A 19425-nucleotide genomic window follows, 5' to 3' on the forward strand; every position below is an offset into this window, starting at 1 on the left:
AGAAAAATACTGCAGCCTTGAGAACAATACCATCTTGTCTGACCACAGTTGTAGGATGAGCCCTGAGACATTCCATTTTGTTCTTTCTCAGGCCAACGTAATCAGGATTGTGATAAGCATTTGTGTAAACGCAACATCTGTTGTGCTGGGAACGAAAATTTACTAAAATATGGATTGCTCAGTAAACTTATGCAAATAAGCAGATTGAATTGTGCAAAATTTACTGATTGGCTGTAAAATACTTTTAAGCAAGTGTTTGTGTGTTCTGCTTTAAGACGGTACAATAGCTCTCGTTGTACTGTTCTCTCTTGTGCACAAGTAATAAATGGGGTTTCTATGTATTAATGATGCCTTGGTGTGATTAATCTCCGACACTGCTGCCAACCATGTGCAAGTCCCCTTTTTCATCCCTAATTGGCCCTACTCTTTCTTTTACCATCCTTTTATTATTTATATGCTTCTAGAAGACCTTGGGATTCCATTTTATGTTAGCTGCCAGTCTCTTTTCATGTTCTCTCCTTGCTTTTATTAATTTTTTCACTTCCCCTCTAGTCCTTCTGTATTCAGCCCGATTCTCCATGTATTTTCTACAAGACATCCGTCATATGCACACTTCTTTCTTTTCATTTTCACCCCTATCTTTCTTGTCATCTAGGACACTCTGGATGCATTGTCCTACAAGGGAATATCCCTTGACACTGCCTGCAATACTGTTTCTCTGAAAGTGGCCCATTGTTCATCCATGTCTTTTCTGGCAACATTTGATTCCAACTTACTCGACTCAGCTGCATTCTCATCCCAATTAATTATCCCTGCTCTGGATTGTTCTTTGTCCTTTTCCATGGCCAACCTAAACCTACAATGGTCACTGTCCCCTAAATGCTCTCCTACTAATATTTGATCCACCTGGGCCAACTCACTTACCCAGAATCAGGTCCAACAATGCCTTCCCTCTCATTGGACCGGAAACATACTGCTACAATTATCTTGAACGCATTCCAGGAACTCTTGCCCCTCTTGTCCCTTTGCACTATTCCTATTGTTATGGCACGGCTGAAGCTAAATGGCAAGCAGCTCAAATCCTAGAGGGAAAGTTGAAACAGCTGTCAAAACAGTTTTTGCAATTTGTATAGTATAAGGAGCAGTTCTGAAATCAGGAAATGATTTCCCAGACTACTTGTGATGATTTTACAGTAAAGTAAACATTTATTAAAAGAATAAAGGAAAAAAAAACACAATTTAAACACAAGAATGGCTTCACACAGTACTTTTAAAACAGTTCCGCAAATCTTAATTACCCTCAGAGCGAACCTTTCCCTTTTCTGTTCAGCAACTATCCTTATAGATTTTAAAATCTATAGAAGTTGAGTAATTTTATCACACAGTGGGGCGTTCTCTGAGGCTGACAGCAACTGGGTCTTCAGGTCTGGCCTTGTTCACACTCTCTTCTGGGAGTTCTGACCAGCTACCTACCCTGCTGTCTTCTGGGAGATCTAAGCATTTACCCCATCACATAGGCTTCAGTATTTCCTTAAATGCGATCCTTCCCTTTGTTCTCTCTATTGTTTCAACCAGTCTCTTCAGAAATGCTTTCTTCCCAGAATTGATTAAATCATTCTGATCAAACTTGCCCTATCTTTATCTCACTTCCTTACACCTGTTTACAAGCTGCAGAGATCCCCCTTTGAATTAAAACAACTCAGTTGAAACTATTGCTGTTATTGCTTTATGTAAAACTCTGATTGAAGTTCCTCTTGGTTCATTAATGTATCAAAACCACTTCTTACTGTTGACTTTAGACCCTTGCCGTCACTTTAGCTCTTAATCCAATTACAGCCTGACTTCCAGTCCATAAGAAAATGTGCCAGGGTTATTACCAGAAGAAAAATATTACAATTTTATATAGTTTTCTTGACACTATCCCAGTCTATATTTGGATCACTGAAGTCCCCCATTACAATTACTCTATAGTTCTTGCACCTCTCTGTAATTTAATTGCAAATTTGTTTCTCTACATCCCATTCCGCTAGTTGGTGATCGATATACTACACCGATCAATGTTGTTGTACCTTTTTCAGTCCTCATCTCTAGCCAGAGAGATTCCTTCCTTGGCCCCTCTGGAACATCCTCTCTCTCAAGTGCTGTAAGGCCATCTTTGATCAACACTGCCACTCCCCGACCACTTTTATTCCTTTCCTGTCTCTCCTAAACACCCTGTACCCCGGATTTTTAAAAAATTCATTCATAGGATGTGGGCTTCGCTGGCTGGGCCAGCATTTGTTGCCCATCCCTAGCTGCCCTTGAGAAGGTGTTGGTGAGCTGCTTTCTTGAACCGCTGCAGTCCATGTGGTGTGGGTACACCCACAGTGGTGTTAGGAAGGGAGTTCCAGGATTTTGACCCAGCGACAGTGAAGGAACGGCAATATATTTCCGTCAGAATGGTGAGTGACTTGGAGGGGAACTTCTAGGTGGTGGTGTTCCCATCTATCTGCTGCCCTTGTCCTTCTAGATGGTAGTGGTCGTGGGTTTGGAAGATGCTGTCGAAGGAGTCTTGGTGAATTCCTGCAGTGCATCTTGTAGATGGTACACACTGCTGCCAGTGTGTGTCGGTGGTGGAGGGAGTGAATGTTTCTGGATGTGGTGCCAATCAAGCGGACTGCTTTATCCTGGATGGTGTCAAGCTTCTTGAGTGTTGTGGGAGATACATTCATCCAGGCAAGTGGGGAGTATTCCATCACACTCCTGACTTGTGCCTTGTAGATGGTGGGCAGGCTTTGGGGAGTCAGGATGGGGGTTATTCATCGCACTATTCCTAGCCTCTGACCTGCTTTTGTAGCCACAGTATTTATATAGCTTGTCCAGTTCAGTTTCTGGTCAATGGTAACCCCTAGGATGTTGATAGTGGGGGGTTCACTGATGGTAATGCCATTGAACATCAAGGGATGATGGTTGGATTCTCACGTTGGAGATGGTCATTGCCTGACACTTGTGTGGTGCGAATGTTACTTGCCACTTGTCAGCCCGAGCCTGGATATTATCCAGGTCTTGCTGCATTTGGACACAGACTGCTTCAGTGTATGAGGAGTCATGAATGATGCTGAACATTGTGCAATCATCAGTGAACACCCCACTTCTGACCTTATAATGGAAGGTCATTGATGAAACAGCCGAAGATGGTTGGGCCGAGAACACTACCCTGAGGAACTCCTGCAGTGATGTCCTGGAGCTGAGATGACTGACCTCCAACAACCACAACCATCTTCCTTTGTGCTAAGTTTGACTCCAACCAGCAGGGGGTTTTCCCCGATTCCCATTGACTCCAGTTTTGCTAGGGCTCCTTGATGCCACACTCTGTCAAATACTACCTTGATATCAAGTGCAGTCACTCTCACCTCACCTTGGGAGTTCAGCTCTTTCGTCCATGTTTGAACCAAGGCTGTAATGAGGTCAGGAACTGAGTGGCCCTGGCTGAACCCAAACTGGGTGTCAGCGAGCAGGTTATTGCTAAGCAAGATGGTGGAGAGTAGACTGATAGAACGGTAATTGGCTGGGTTGGATTTGTCCTGCTTTTTGTGTACAGGACACACCTGGGCAATTTTCCACATAGCCGGGTAGATGCCAGAGTGGTAGCCGTACTGGAACAGCTTGGCTAGGGGCACAGCAAGTTCTGGAGCACAAGTCTTCAGTACTATTTCCGGAATATTGTCAGGGCCTGTAGCCTTTGCAGAATCCAGTGCCTTCAGCCATTTCTTGATATCACGTGGAGTGAATTGAATTAGCTGAAGACTGGCATCTGTGATGCTGGGGCCTCTGGAGGAGGCCTAGGTGGATCATCTACTCGGCACTTCTGGCTGAAGATTTTGGTAAACGCTTCCGCCTTATCTTTTGCACCGATTTGCTGGGCTCCTCCATCATTGATAATGGGGATATTTGTGGAGCCTCCTCCTCCAGTCAGTTGTTTAATTGTCCACCACCATTCACGACTGGATGTTCCTTAGGACTTGGCCAGCTTGGTCAGTGGTGGTGCTACCGAGTCACTCTGGTGGTGGACATTGAAGTACCCCACCCAGAGTTCATTCTGCCCCCTTGCCAACCTCAGTGCTTCCTCCAAGTGGTGTTCAACATGGAGGAGTATTGATTCATCAGCTAGGGAGGGGGTACGTGGTGATCAGCAGGAGGTTTCCTTGCCGATGTTTGACCTGGTGCCATGAGATTTCATGGGTTCCATTTAATGCCCAATCTTGCCCTTCTTTGAGCCAGGTCTCTGTTATAGCAATAATATCATAATTCCATTTGCCTACCTGTGCCTGTAGTTCACCAACCTTATTAACCACACTCCATGCATTCACATACATGCATATTAACCCTGATTTAGGCTTTTTTACTTTCCCTTTATTCTGACCCCATCTAATGACTTACTATTGCCTACTCCAATTCTATCAAATTCTCCAAGTATTCTATTTACTTTAATACTACTCTCTGATATGTCCTCCTTATCAGTTAATACTTTTCTTCCCACTGCCAGTTTTTCTCATATCCACTCTGAATTTTTGCTCAGGTTCTCATCCCCCTGCCATATCCCTTTCTCTCATCGCCCTCCCCCACCCCCATTCCCGTAAGGGGCAGAGTCAGGTTATGTTACAAAGGTGGAAATAGGCGACTTGATGATAGTGCAGATATGTAGTTGGCAGCTCATCTCTGGGATCAAATATGATTCCAAGGTTGTGAACAGTTTGATTTCAGCCACAGACAGTTGCCAGGGAGAGGGATGAAACTGGTAGCTAGGGAGCGGACTTTTGAATGGATCAAAGACAATGGCTTCAGTCTTTCCGATAGCTATCTGGAGGAAATTTCAGCTCACCAAGTATTGCATGCTGGACAAGCTGTCTAATAATTTAGAGACAGTAGAGGAGTTGACAAGAGGTGGTAGCGAGATAGCGCTGAATTTGGTCAGTGTGCATATACAAACTGACGTGTTTTTGAACGAAGTTGCCAATAGGCAGCATGAAGAGGAGAAATTGGAGGCAGGGGGCAAGGCTAGATCCTTCGGGGATACCAGAGTAACAATGCAGGAAGAGGAAGAGAAATCACTGCAGATGACACTCTGGCTATGATTAGATAGATAAAAATGGAACCAGCTAAAAGCAGCTCCACTCAACTGGACGATAAGGTGAGGGAGAGGTGTTAGGAAAGAGGTTGGTGTGTAACATGCCAAAGGTTTCAAACAGGTCGAGAAAGAGGATAACATTGTCTCCTCCCCTATCTATCCCTTTCTCTCATCACCATTCCCTCTCTTTCTCACTCTAGACTTTATATACGACTACATGAAAACACTGCAGTGTGGTCTTTCACGTTATTTTCGGTCTACCTGCCGACGTTTCCGTCGAGCGCGCGGACTGCCTCTTCCCGCCGATCCGTTATCTTAACTGACAACAAGGTTGACTAATGCTGGAGGCGGAGGCGGGATTTCCGGTGCCGTGTTTTGAGGGATTGTGACGGGAGAAAAACACGGCGCGCGAGCGGACGGAGGCTAACGGTCAGTTGCGAGGCAACGGAGCAACGGGAGGGAAGAGTGAGGCTGCGCGGCCCGAGGGTGACATCGAGCCCCGGGGAGGGGGGTGGGTGTGTGTGGGGAGGGGATGGTTTCGGACCGAGCCTTTTGAGTTAGAATTTTTTTTTTTGGAGGGGGTGGCTTTGAGGAAGATCCCATTGGGGTTTGCGACCCACCCTCACTCTCAGTCGTTGCCTTGTTGTGCTGATGATCCGAAGGCTGTGTTCAGGGTCCGGGCTGGGGCTGGGGCTGGGCAGTCGCTTCGGGGGTGTTCGCCTCTCCAAGCGGTTCGTCTTCCTGATCCTGCTCAGTGCCTTGGTCACCGTGTGCTTCGGGGCCATCTTCTTCCTCCCGGATTCCGTGCGCCTCCGCCGCTTCTTCTTGCTGCCCGCCGAGCCGCAGCGCATCGACGGTGCAGGGAGTGGACTGGGGCTGGCACCGGGACGGGGACGGGGAGCCCCCGCCGGCCCCCGGCAGAGTCAGACAGAGGCGCACATCGGTCCCGCTCGGCGAAGGGAGAAGGACAGGTTCGGAAAGGAGTCGGTGCTGGAGCCGATCCGCCAGGAGGTGACGGAGAGAGAGCGCAGACCGAAGGGTTCAGAGAACGGGGCAGAGGCGCTGGAAGCCAGCAACAGCCGCTCCGCGCCACTGCTGGAAGCAGGGACAGAGTCGGCAGATCAGGACGCGAGGAGCCACCGGGAGAAAGTCAAAGAGGTGAGAGTTGAGGTGACCCCAAATGTAAATCGGAACTGAAAATGAAGAGGGCTAACGATCCAAAATAAAACCCGCTGAAACACTGGCAACAGAGATATAGATTGGTGTTAGAAGCGGTTGTGGGAACACAATGGATTCGGCCCACGTTGGATTGTATTTATCATCGGGCCAGTGGCATTACCATTAACTTGGAGCTCTGGATGTCGTCGTGTGGAAGACCCTTTACAGGTTTTTCAGACAGTTGTGCTGGGAAGCTGTGTCTGATTATAGCGATAGTCTAATGGATAGTTGCATATAACGAAAACTGGGGAAATATATTAAAAGCAAAATACTGCGGTCGCTGGAAATCTGAAACAAAAACAGAAAATGCTGGAAAAACTCAGCAGGTCTGACAGCATCTGTGGAGAGAGAAAGCGTTAACGTTTGGACTCCGTATGACCCTTCAGAGGTCCACAGATGCTGCTAGACCTGCTGAGTTTTTCCAGCATTTTCTATTTTTGTCTGGGGAAATATATTTATGTTTCAATAATAGTTGGAAGACGAAAAGCAAACAAACCTAAGAATATTAAAAGCATTCAAAGCAGTGTGCCAATCTTTCTATTTCTTCCATTCAACAGATCCTTTCACCCACCTCCAGCATTCTCCCTCCACCTGAACCCCTCCCTCTGGCCTCTTACTTGCTCTTGATCTTTTCATTGAAAGCTGTTGGTGTGAAAGCGGCGGTCTTAATTTCTCTGCTCCTCTTACTCACTCCACCCTGTCTCCTTCTGAACTTGCTACACTCCGTTCTCTCAGATCCAACCCTGACTTTATCAAAACTGCTGACAAGTGTGATGCTGTTGTTGTCTGGCATGTACCAGCCCCTATCTTGCAGAGGCTGAGCGCCAACTCTGAGACACTTCTTCCTACCTCCCCCTGGACCATGACACCACCACTGAATATCACGCCATTGCTTGCAGGACTGTCACTGACCTCATCTCCTCTGGCGATCTTCCCATCACAGCCTCCAATCTCATAGTCTCCTAACTCTGCACAGCCTGCTTCTACCTCCCTCCTAAAGTCCACAAACAGGCATATCCTGGTAGACCTATCGTTTCAGCCTGTTCCCACCCCACTGAACTCATTTCCTACCTTGACTCTATCTTCTCTGCCCTTGTGCAGTCTCTTTCCACCTACATTCATGATTCCTCTGATGCCCTATGTCATTTTGACAATTTCCAGTTTCCTGGCCCTGACTGCCTCCCTTTCACTATGGATGTCCAATCCCTCTACACCTCCATCCCCCACCAAGACAGTCTGAGGGCTCTCCGCTTCTTCTTTGAACAGAGGCCTAAACAATCCCCATTCACCACCACCCTCCTCTGCCTGGCTGAACTCGTTCTCTCATTGAGCAATTTCTCCTTTTATTTGGATGAAGTCAGACAAGTTAATGGTGTGACCATGGGTGCCCACATGGGCCCCACTTATGCCTGTCTTTTTCTGGGGTATATGGAAAATTCCTTGTTCCAGTCCTACTCGTGCCCTCTCCCAGTTTTGAGCAGCACTGATACAGTCATCGATGCACCGGAAACCTTCTGTTTCCAGTTCATTGATGGCTGTGTCGGTGCTGCTTTGTGCTCTCATCTGGACCTGGAAAAAATTGATCAATTTTACTTCCAATTTCCGCCCCTCTGTCACCTTCATATGGTCCATCTCCGACACTTTTCTTCTCTTCCTTGACTTCTCTGTCTCTATTTCTGGTGATAGACTGTCTACCAATATTCGTTGCAAGCCCACTGACTCCTATAGCTATCTTAACTACACCTCCTCACACCCTGCTTCCTGTATGGACTCCATCCCATTGTCCCAATTTCTCCACCTCCATCGCATCTGTTCTGATGATGCCACCTTCCACAACAGCGTTTCTGACATGTCTTCCTTTTTCCTGAGCTGAGGTTTCCCTCCAACTTTGGTTGACAGGGCCCTCAATTGTGTCCAATTAATTTCCCGCACTTCTGCCATCACCCCTTCCCACCCCTCCCAGAACCATCTCTTGTCTTCACTTTTCACCCCACCCAGCCTCCGCATTTAAAGGATTATCCTCCAGCCACCAGTTATCAGTAATGGGGACTACGAAATTACTGGATTGGCATACTAATGCAGTAATATGCTTTAGGGAAGAAAATCCACTGTCCTTAGTTGGACGTACTTGATGGCCCACTCCTCGGGTCTTAAAGGTGTGGCTGCAGAGAAAGTAGATGCATTGGTGGTGATCTTCCAAAATTCCCTAGATTCTGGAAAGGCGCCAGCAGATTGGAAAGCTGCACATGTTAACATGCTATTCAAAAAAGACACCACCAAACACATCTTTCCCCTCACCTCCGCTGTCAGCATTCGTAGGGACCGTTCACTCCGTGATACTCTGGGCCATTCCTCCGTGACCCCCAACACCTCATCCCTTTCCCATACAATTGCAGGAGGTGTAACACCTGTCCCTTTACCTCCTCAGCCCTCACTGTCCAAAGCCCCAAACACTCCTTTCAGGTGAAGCAGCGATTCACTTGCATTTTCAATTTAGTTTACTATATTCGCTGCTCACAATGCGGTCTCCTCTACATTGAGGAGACTAAATGCAGACTGGGTGACCGCTTTGCCGAACACTTCCGTTCAGTTGGTATGCATGACCCCAACTTGCCTGGCACTTGCCATTTTAATTCACCATCTTGCTCTTATGCCCTCATTTCCCCTGACCCTTGTTCTACTGTTAACACGTTCAGCTAACTGAACTTTATGCCACTATTAACAGCTGCCTTAGTTTTTAACTATTATTACCACTCTCGTTGTCATGTGTCCATTATATCTTTGTCAAATCTCTCCTGAGCTCCTGCCTATCCCTGACCTTCTATTTTGCTCCACCCCTTCTCTTCAACAGCATAAAACCACATTTCTACCTCTCTTCAGCTCTGAAGAAGAGTCAAATGGACTCAAAACATTAACTCTGTTTTTCTCTCCATAGATGTTGCCAGACCTGCTGAGTTTTTCCAGAATTTTCTGTTTTTATTTCTAGTTTTCTTTGTAATTTTTATTGAGGTCGAATATGTCATTTTAGGAATAGCTCTGCCCTCTTGACCAGGAGGTGGCCACAATACCTGAAAATGGACTTCCTGCTCTGGATTCAATGCTGCTCACAACTCAAACCTACGACTCCAAGTAGTTAGTTGTGCATGGTGACAGCAGCACCCTGGGCAAATGCATTGGTTAAATTAGGTGGAGGATAGTCCTTGGGCGAATGTCCTTGAGTGGTAACAAGATATTCATTTTCCTTACTAATGTACTAATATACTAATTTCACTTGTCTTGAGAGTGCATAGTCGCAAAGTTCTATGTTAGCTGAGGTCATTGGTGCTGGTGCATTAGATATTGTGGACCAACAATTGCAACAAGCCATCTGCAGCTCTCTTGGCTCTGTGTTGCCACTGTATCTTGATGAAGGAAGCCTCTCAAATGTTATTCCTCAACTCTACTCATGTACTTCATAGAATCAAGAAACAGACAACACAGAAGGTGGCCATTCGGCTCATCATCCCTGGCCTTTTGAAAGAGCAGTCATGCTTAGTCCCATACCCCTAATTTTTGTCTGACCCTGTAAGTTGCGCATCCTCAAGTACCCGCCCAATTCCTTTTTTAAGTTATTTATGAAATTAGGATCCACCTTTTCAAGTAGTGTTCCAGATTCCAACAACTCTGTGTGAAAACAGCAACTCTCTTCTAGATCTTTTGCTGATTGTTAAGACTATGACTTATGAGCTAGAATGAATAGTTTTTCTCTACTCTGTTAGGCCACCTCTTTACCTTCTCTGCTCGAAGGAGAACAGCTCTAACTTTTGCAACTTCCCTTCATGACTGAAGTCCCTCATCTCTGGTAGACATCCTCTGTACTCTTTCAGAGGTCTTTACATTTTTCCTGAAGGGTGATGCTCTGAATTGTTCACGATATTCCAGAAGCCCAACCAGTGACACAGAAAAATTCATCATGACCTCTTTGCTCTTACATCCTATGCCTCTATTTATAAACCCAGGTAAACCATTTGCCTTTTTAAACACCTTATCAACTTGCTGTGTCACTTTTAAAGGATTTGTGTATCTGGATATCAAGGTTTCTCTGCTCACCTACACTTTTAAATCATGCCATTTTATGATATACAGTTTTTCCATGTCACTTCTCCTGAAGTGCATCATCACCACATGTTTTTGCATATAACACCATCAGCCATGCTTCTGCCCATTTCTTTGCCCTGTCTATGTCATCCTGAAGCCTATTCCTTTCCCCCTGCTGCCCTTGTCCTTCTAAGTGGTTGAGGTTGCAGATTTGAGAGATACAGTTGAAGAAGACTTAACAGGCTGCTCTAATACATCGTGTAGATACCACAGAATACAACCATGGTGTGCTGGTGATGGAGGGGAATGCCTGATTAAGGTGGTGGTTGGGCTGCTGATTCAGCAGGCTCTTTTGTCCTGGGAGCTTTGAGCATCTAAAGTATTGCAGCTGTATCCATCTAGACAAATGGAGAATATACATCTTGGTTGTACCTTGTGTGTGCTGCTGGAAAACCAGCCTCAGACCTGCTCTAGCAGTCACCAAATTATGTGGCTGGGCAAGTTGAGTTCGTAAATGTGTGACCCTCAGGGTATTGAAAGTGAGAAAGTCATGGAGAGGTGGTTAAACTCTTGTATGTGGATGTTGTCCACCACTTTTGTGGCATAAATGTTACCTGGAACTTATTGGCTCAACCCTGGATGTTATTTGTTTTGCAGCATGTGGGTGTGTGCTACTATTTTGCAAATGGGGCTGAGTACCACAATCATTAATGAACAGCCCTACTTCTGATCTCATGGGGGAAGGTCATTGATAAAACAACAAGTGCTAGAATGCTGTCCTGAAGAATTCTTGTAGCGATGTCCTGGTGCTGAAATGTTTGACCTCCAGTAACTTTAAGCATTTATAATTGTGCTAGCTATTTTTCCAGCAGCTGGAAAGTTCCCTGCTCCTGCTGATGCCCAGCTGCAGCCATCTTCCTTTGTGCTAGTTATGACTCTGGCCAGTGGAGACTTTTCTCTCTGAACATTGACTTGAGTTTTACTAGGGCTTTATGGTCCCATACTTGGTCCTTTGCCCTCTTGAATCAGGGCAATCATTTTACCTCATATCTGGAATTCAGCTCTTTTGTCCAAGGCTGTAATGAGACCCGGAGCTGAGTGGGCCTGCAGAAGTCCAATTGAGCATTGGTGAGCGGATTATCGGTGAGTAAGTGACACTTGATAGGACTTTGCTTATTCAGAGTAGTTTGATAAGGTAGTAATCGGCTGGCTTGATTCTGTTCTGGTTTACTTGGAGAGAACATTGGGCAATTTTCCACGTTTTCTGGTCGATGCTAGAGTTGTAGCTGTACTGGAGCAACTTGACCTGAGATGCGGCTAGTTCTGCAGCAGAAACTTTGGCACTGCTGCCGGGAACGTTTCAGGATCTATGACTTTTGCTGTGTCCTGTGTCTCAGCCATTTATTGATATTGTGTGGAGTGAATTGAGTTGGCTGAAGACTGACATCTGATGTTGAGGTTTTTGGGAGATTACCAAGAAGGATCATCCAAAATTGGCACTTGCGGCTGAAGATGTTTGCAAACGCTTCAGCCTTGTCATTTGAACTCCCATGCTGGGCTCCGCAATCATTGAGGATAGGATGCTCATGGAGTCTTTTCTTTCTGTTACTTGTTTAATTGTCCATGACCACTCAATACAGCAGGACTTCAGATCTTTGTCTTGATCCATTGGTTGTTTAGCTCTCTCTATAGCATGCTACTTCTGTTTAGAATGCATATGATCGATTGTTTGTAGCTTTATCAGGTTAGCGCTTCATTTTTAAAGTATGCCTGGCATTGTTCCTGGCTCTTCTACATGGCTCATTGAACCAGAATTGATCATCTGATTTGTTGATGGAGTGAGGAATTTGCCAGGCTATAGATTACACATTGTAGCAGAAAAGAATTGTGCTCCTCATGCTGGCTCATAGTGTCTCATGGGTGGCTTATTTTGAGCTGCCAACCTCTTTCCTAATCTGTCCTATTTGGTGCAGTGGTAGTGCATAGTGAAAACAGGACTTGATCTCCGAAGGGACAGTGTGATGGTGTTACGGACACCTGTGACAGGTAGATTGGTGAGGACGAGTACAAATAAATTATTTACTTGTGTTGGTTCACTTGCCATCTGTTGCAAGTCCAGACTGACAGCTATGTTCTTTAAGTTTCTGCCAGCTGCGTCAGTGGTGATGATACTATAGAGCCATTCTTGATGATGGGATGTTGAGTTTCCCCCACCGTGAGTATATTCTGTGCCCTTGCTATATTTATTGTCCTCCAAGTGGTATTCAACATGGAGGCCCACTGATGCATCAGCTGAGGGATGACAGTAGCGATCATCAGCAGGAAGCTTAATCTGAAACCATAAGACATGAGCTATGGATTTCCAGGGTCACACCCACTCAACATTTAAGAAGTATTTTGATGAGCACTTGAAAGGCCATAGCGTACAAGGCTATGGGCCAAATGCTAGAAAATGGGATTAGAATAGATAGGTGCTTGATGGCTGGCACGGACACGGTGGGCTGAAGGGCCTGTTTCTGTGCTGTGTAACTCTATGATTCTAACTATGTTCCCATCTCTGGGCGTGCCATCGTATCGGACATTCCCAGGATAGGTGTTGAGAGATGTTGGCTGGTAGTCATGCTCACAAAGTCAATCATATCTGTCATTGACTATTCTGTAGAACAATGCTCTCAACTTAAGTATTAGTTCCCAGATGTTAGTGAAGTTGACTTTGCTTGCTCGACTGGGCGTGCCTTGCTGTACCCGAATTTTATGGTGGTTTTTATTATGGCAGTTTTTGAAATGGACTAACAAGCCGCTGCATTGTATCAGAGGGTAGTTAAGAATCAACTACATTGATGTGGACCTGGAGTCATGCATAGGGCAGACCGGATCAGGATTAGGGCTTACTTCCCTAAAGGACAGTAGTGAACCAATTGGGTTTTTACAATAATCTTGATAGTTTAATGGACACTTTTATTGATACCAGCTTTTTATTTCAGAATTGGAGCTGAATTGAAATTCACAAACTGCTATAGTAGGATCTGAACTTGTGTTCTCTGGATTATTAGTCCATGTCTCAATTCAGTAACGTAAGAACTATGCTACTGTACCCATTTCAGTAAACCTGAAGTGTTAACTCTGCTGCTTTCTCCACAAGTGTTTCCAGCATCCTCTATGTTTTGGATGCATGTTTCATTTCACTTATTTCTCTCATTCTTATTGCTTTTGTTTCATACTGATACTGCTCCTTATCATCTTATCATCTCCTGTGCTGGAAAAACTCAGCAGGCCTGGCAGCATCTGTAGAGAGAGATAGAGTTAACGCTTCGAGCTCAATGTGACTCCTTTGGAATTGAAGAGAGGCAAAAATGTGATGGGTTTCATAGTTGTTGAAAAAGGGGAGGGTCACGTGGAACAAAAAGGGAATCTCAGGGATAAGTTAGAGGACAGGGGAGATTAAATTGCAAAGGTGTCATGGAACAAAAGGCAGAGAGAGTGGGAATGGTAGTAGTAAAAGAACAAAGCATTGGTCCAGAGTAGGTGTTAATAGCAGAATAAGGTCAGTGCTGTCTGAAAGCAAAACATGAGATCAAGATACAGACTTGCTCTAGGGGAAAAAAAAAAATACAAAATGGAGGATAGAGTTCATGGTCCAAAGCTGTTGAACTCAATGTTGAGTCCAGAAGGCTGTAAAGTGCTTAATCGGAAGATAAGGTGCTGTTCCTCCAGTTTGCATTGGACTTCTCAGGAACATTGCAGCAGGCCGAGGAGCATGAGAGCAAGGTGGTGAATTGAAATGGCAAGCGACAGGAAGATTGGAGTCATGCTTACTGACAGAATGGAGGTGTTCTGAAAAGCGGTCAGCCAGTTTGCGTTTGATCTCCCCAGTGTAGAGCAGGCTGCATTGTGATCAGCGAATACAATAGACTAAGTTGAAAGATGTATAAGTAAATAATCCCTGCTTCACCTGGAAGGTGTGTTTGGGGCCTTGGACAGTGAGGTGGGGAGGAGGTAAAGGGGCAGGTGTTACACTTCCTGTAACTGCATGGGAAAGTGCCATGGGAAGGGGATGAGGCGTTGGAGGTGATAGAGGAGTGGACCAGGATGTCGCAGAGGGAACGGTCCCTTTGGAATGGTGACGTGGGAGGAGATTGTGTTTGGCGGGGCATCATGCTAGAGGTGGCATGAATGATGGAGGATAATCCTTTGAATGCGGAGGCTGGCGGGGTGGAAAGTGAGGACAAGGGGAGCCTTATCACGGTTTTGGGAGGTGTGGGAAATGGGTTGGATACAGTAGAGGGCCCTGTCAATCACAGCGAGGGAGAATCCTCAGTTGAGGAAAAAGGAAGTGCTTTTGTGGAAGTTAACATCACCAGAACAGATGCGACGAAGATGCGTTTATTTAGTTGCATTTAAAACAATATATTGGCCTTGTCTGGGTACAATGCTGATTCAGCAGAATGGCAATGGGGCTTAAAACATTATGTGGAAAATTGGATAATCTTGACATGTTCCTTTGGGTTTAAAAGGTTGAAGGGTGATATAACTGAGGTGTTCAAAATGATAGAGGTTTGATTGTGAAACTATTTCCTCTGGTGGCAGAATCAAGAACAAGTGTGCGCAATCTTAAAATTAGAGCTAGGCTAGTTAAGAGTGAAATTGAGAAGTACTTTTTTCCACACAGACTGGTGGAACTCTTTCAATTCCCTGTACCCACCCCTAATCAAAAGGCTATGGATGCTGAGTTAATTGAAATTTTCAAGTAGGTGAGCAATGGATTTTCCTCGGGTAAGGGTGTTAAAGGGTATGGAGAAAAAAACAGGCAAATAGATTTGAGGTAGGGGTCAATCATTATCTGTTGAATGGTAGAACAAACTTAAGAGGCTCCTTTTCCAGGGTCTTATTTTTATTCACTTTTCCAGGGTAATTTTAATAATTATTTCTTATCAACAGTACTGTGTTCCTTCAAGTCTATTTGAAGTTAGCTAATTACTAAGTAAATTTGTTCTTGTAAAGGAGGCAGAATAGAATCTAATGTACTGTGTAACCGATTAAACCTGATTGACCTGAGCCAGGATTAGCATAACTATGCAGATACTTGTAACAAAGTAAACTAAATTCATTGATTGCTCTTTTATATTCATCTTGTAGTATTAAGGCAAATTGTGCAGTTTACCAATTCAAGGTTTTTGGGAATTTGTCGTCAAAATAAGGAAAAGCAATACATTTCAGTAATACAAGAGCAAATTACTGCAGATGCTGGAAATTTGAAATAAAAATAGAAAATGCTGGAAATACCTATATGTCTGGCAGCATCTGTAGAGAGAGGAACAGAGTTAATGGGCTGGATTTTAGGCTCCCCACCAGCAGATTTGAAGGCAGGGGGACATGTAAAATCCAGAGGTCAGCTTGCCTGTAGCCTATTTGCCCGCTTCTGCTCCCACTGCAAATTTACAATTGGCAGAGGTGGCACCAGTGGCCCGGCCACCAGTGGGGCAATTTTTAGCCGGGGGGTGGAGTGGGGGTGTTGAGGGGGGCAGGTGGGTGTGGTCGGGGTGGGAAATCTAGCCCAATGTTTCAGGCCGGTGATCCTTTGTCAGAACTGGGAGTTTTATGAGATGTAATAGTTTTTAAGCTAGACAGGGAAATGGGGGTGTGGGTGTGGGAGAAGGGAGAAAGAGGAAAAAAGAAAGGATGATAGGATGGAAGGCTGGAGAGATTAAAATGACAAAAGAGATGGTAGTGAAAGGCAAATGGGGAAAGTAATGGGACAAGTAAAGAAACAAAGATGTGTTTAGAAAAGGTGTAAATGGGAAGGCAGAATCACCACCAACAGCTGATGTCCAAGAAAAGAAAGGGGACAGAGGTAAAAACAGAATTACCTGGAAAAACTCAGCAGGTCTGGCAGCATCGGTGGAGAAGAAATCAGTTAACGTTTCGAGCCTTCACGGCCCTTCGGCAGAACTGAAGCATAGTTAGGAGAGAGGTGAAATATAAGCTGGTTTAAGGTGGGGGGGGCGGGGGGGAAAAAGAGAAGTTGAGGGTGTGGTGATTGTGACACCCTCAACTTCTCTCTTTCCACCCCCGCCCCCCCCCGACCTTAAACCAGCTTATATTTCACCTCTCTCCTAACTATGCTTCAGTTCTGCCGAAGGGCCGTGAAGACTCGAAACGTTAACTGATTTCTTCTCCACCGATGCTGCCAGACCTGCTGAGTTTTTCCAGGTAATTCTGTTTTTGTTTTTGTTTTGGATTTCCAGCATCCGCAGTAGCTTTTAGCTTTTTGTTTTTATTAAGGGGACAGAGGTTTTGAATGGAAATTGTTGAACTCAATATTGATTCCGAAAGGCTGTAAAGTGCCTAGTTGAGAGATGAGATGCTGTTCCTCAAGCAGTATATATTTCAGTATTCGATTGAATTGTGAAGTATTTCGCTGATTATTTCTCCAGGTTGCATGTCTGTATACACAACATGACTGCTAGTTGAGGAACTAGAGGAGTATTTAGTGAGAAGATTGAACATCTGAAATTAATCTTCAAATGTTGCAATATTTTTCTATGTTGAAATTCAATGTATTGGAATTCTGTTTAGAATTTAATTCAGTGAATGATTTCTTTTGTAGACAGGAGCATTTAGTTTAAAATAAATCATCTTGTCATCATCTGCTTCAGCTTGCTGGACGTCTTGAGAGTTTGGACCTGTTACATTGGCTAATATTTCATCATCTGCCAGCTTTTTGTTGGCAGCTTCTTTGTTGTTGATTTCCAACCATGCTTTCTTGTCATTATCTAATTCGGCTCCCAAGTGTGGACCTGGAGTTGTTTAAATTGTGGGCATTGAATCTCTCATAGTCCACACTTAAATATTCACTTTCATGTATTTGTTCTTCATTGAAGCCTTCGAATCATCTTGTTGCTTTTAGTTTCCGTCTTGAATGTAACACATTGTGCATGTTTCCAAGAGTTTTAGATAGTTGATTTATCACTTTTTGCAAGCCAAAGACGCATATGTACATTCCCTCTTTCCCTTTCAGTTTCTTCAGGCAAGCTGTCACGTCGTCTTTACTATCTATCAATTCTCTTCTGCTGAAGATTGATGTGATGCCTTGGTCAATTTTTGAAATTGTGTTTTTCAGCAGATAGACGCATTTGGTATTTGCATCTTGTGTTACCAGATTCTCTGAGGGTGGATGTGCAGAAAGAACAGTTGTCAAGTAGCAAGATGACCTTCTTTGGTAGTTTGTTTTGTCTGAGATGTTTTCTGACATTTGGTATGAATTCATGATGGAACCAGTCTTTGAAAATTGATGAAGCCATCCAGACTTTGGCGTTATTTGAGTATTGGCATGGTAGTAATTTTAGGTTCAGATGATGGAAGCAGTGTGACTTAGTGAGTTTTCCAACGAATAGTGGAGTCAGCTTGTATCAACCAGTTTTGTTTCAGCTAAAGAGCACACTCAACCTTGTCTTTGTTTGTTTAAATCTGATGTTTTATTGGTTTTGTTTCTTGTCGTCTTTGCTAACAATTTATCATATACAGCCTTCTCGTGACAGTGGTAGATTTATTTTTTGATGAATCCTCCTTCATCCAGAATCATCTTTAATTCAGCAGGGAAAGAAGCTGTGACTAGATCTTTTCAAAATGGATGCTTGTGTAGTGCATTCCCAGTTCTGGTCAATGATATCCAGCTTCTCTGCGATGGTTTAAGATTTTCTCTTTTGTGATTCATTAGACATTATTTCATGGTGATCATATATGTATCAGTGCAAGTACAGAATGGTCCTATCCTAAATTTGACCCATTTTTTATGCAGAGAAAAACAGCGTTCAATTACAGTGGAAACATTTCACTGGATAAGCCCTTTATTTAGTCACTTGGCTGCCATGTCATTGGCCAGTTTTAAACCTAATTGTGTTTTATTAAAAATTTATTAAAATAGCAATGAAAGAGTAACTGATAATCCAGCAGTTAATAAAGAACTGATTTCTGACTAATAAATATATATTTAAATTCATTTTTCCATATAAAGTGTGAATTGAAATTAAGAAGTTTGACGGTTTAATTTTGTTGAATTGTTTGTTTGGCGATTAAACCTAAATGTAAATTTTAGGGTCTAACACAAAGACTTGCATTATACCAAGCTTGCTCTGTCTTGAATCCCATTATTCCTGGGCCCCAGTGTATTCAGCCGCTTTATTTTACAGCCAGAAACACAGGGCTACAGGTATAATCAAATCATAATTTAATGCCACTAACTTTCTTAGATATGATGAAAGGCCGGAACCCTTAACCCTACCTTCCTCTCCATAGTTGCTACATGACCTGCTCAGTGTTTCTAGCATTTTCTGTTTTTAGTTCAGATTTTGTATCTGCAGTATTTTGCTTTATCGTTAAGTTTTCTGTTCCTTTCTCATGAACAAAAAATTTTTTTTTCTTTTTAAAGAAACCTGCTACAATATATCTATTAGAGGGTTCACATAACATTTTCTTCTTGGCGTCACCCCTGATCTGACCAGCTGTCTGTAGGCCTAGCTGATGCACTCTCTTAAACAGGGGAATGAATCTGTTTGCCTACTAAGAATGTGATATATTCCACAAACTGATCATTCTAACTTTAATACGCAACCTCCTCTCCCCTTTTTCCACTACCCAATCTCTCATCCTTTTGCAGCTATGGTAACTTCAATTACCGGAATGCTGAATTTTAACTTGAAGGTAACATTTTTAATTTAAGTCACGCCAACGTTACCTATGTGACAAATAGGTCAGAAATCTTAATGTGCAAGAAACTTCTCGAAGATTATATTCTTGCGAATAAAATAACTGCATTACTGGTACAGGACTGTTCCGGCTACTACCTATACAAGTACATGACTAGTGTCTGATGTAAACAATGATGTCCATGAGACATGTTTTCCCATTTCAACTGAAATCCATGAATAGGAGATTATTTGAGCCAGAAGCACCAAAATATGCAACTAAAAAAACATTTGTTGGACTCCTTCGACTCATGCTAAAAATTTACCTTCACAAAAGCA

The 19425-nt window shown here is 43.9% G+C and overlaps 1 protein-coding gene across 1 annotated transcript in view; it reads left to right on the forward strand.

Moving 5' to 3' along the window:
- Positions 1–5687: 5687 nt before the first annotated feature.
- Positions 5688–19425, forward strand: part of LOC144696047 (mannosyl-oligosaccharide 1,2-alpha-mannosidase IA-like) — a 142164-nt gene continuing 128426 nt past the window's right edge. The window contains exon 1 of the mRNA XM_078567252.1: positions 5688–6265. Coding sequence (XP_078423378.1) covers positions 5759–6265 — 507 coding nt within the window. The 5' untranslated portion in view covers positions 5688–5758. The remainder of the gene's footprint in view (positions 6266–19425) is intronic.

Source organism: Cetorhinus maximus, chromosome 21 (genome assembly GCF_964194155.1).
Source record: "Cetorhinus maximus chromosome 21, sCetMax3.hap1.1, whole genome shotgun sequence".
Taxonomy (NCBI): Eukaryota; Metazoa; Chordata; class Chondrichthyes; order Lamniformes; family Cetorhinidae; genus Cetorhinus; species Cetorhinus maximus.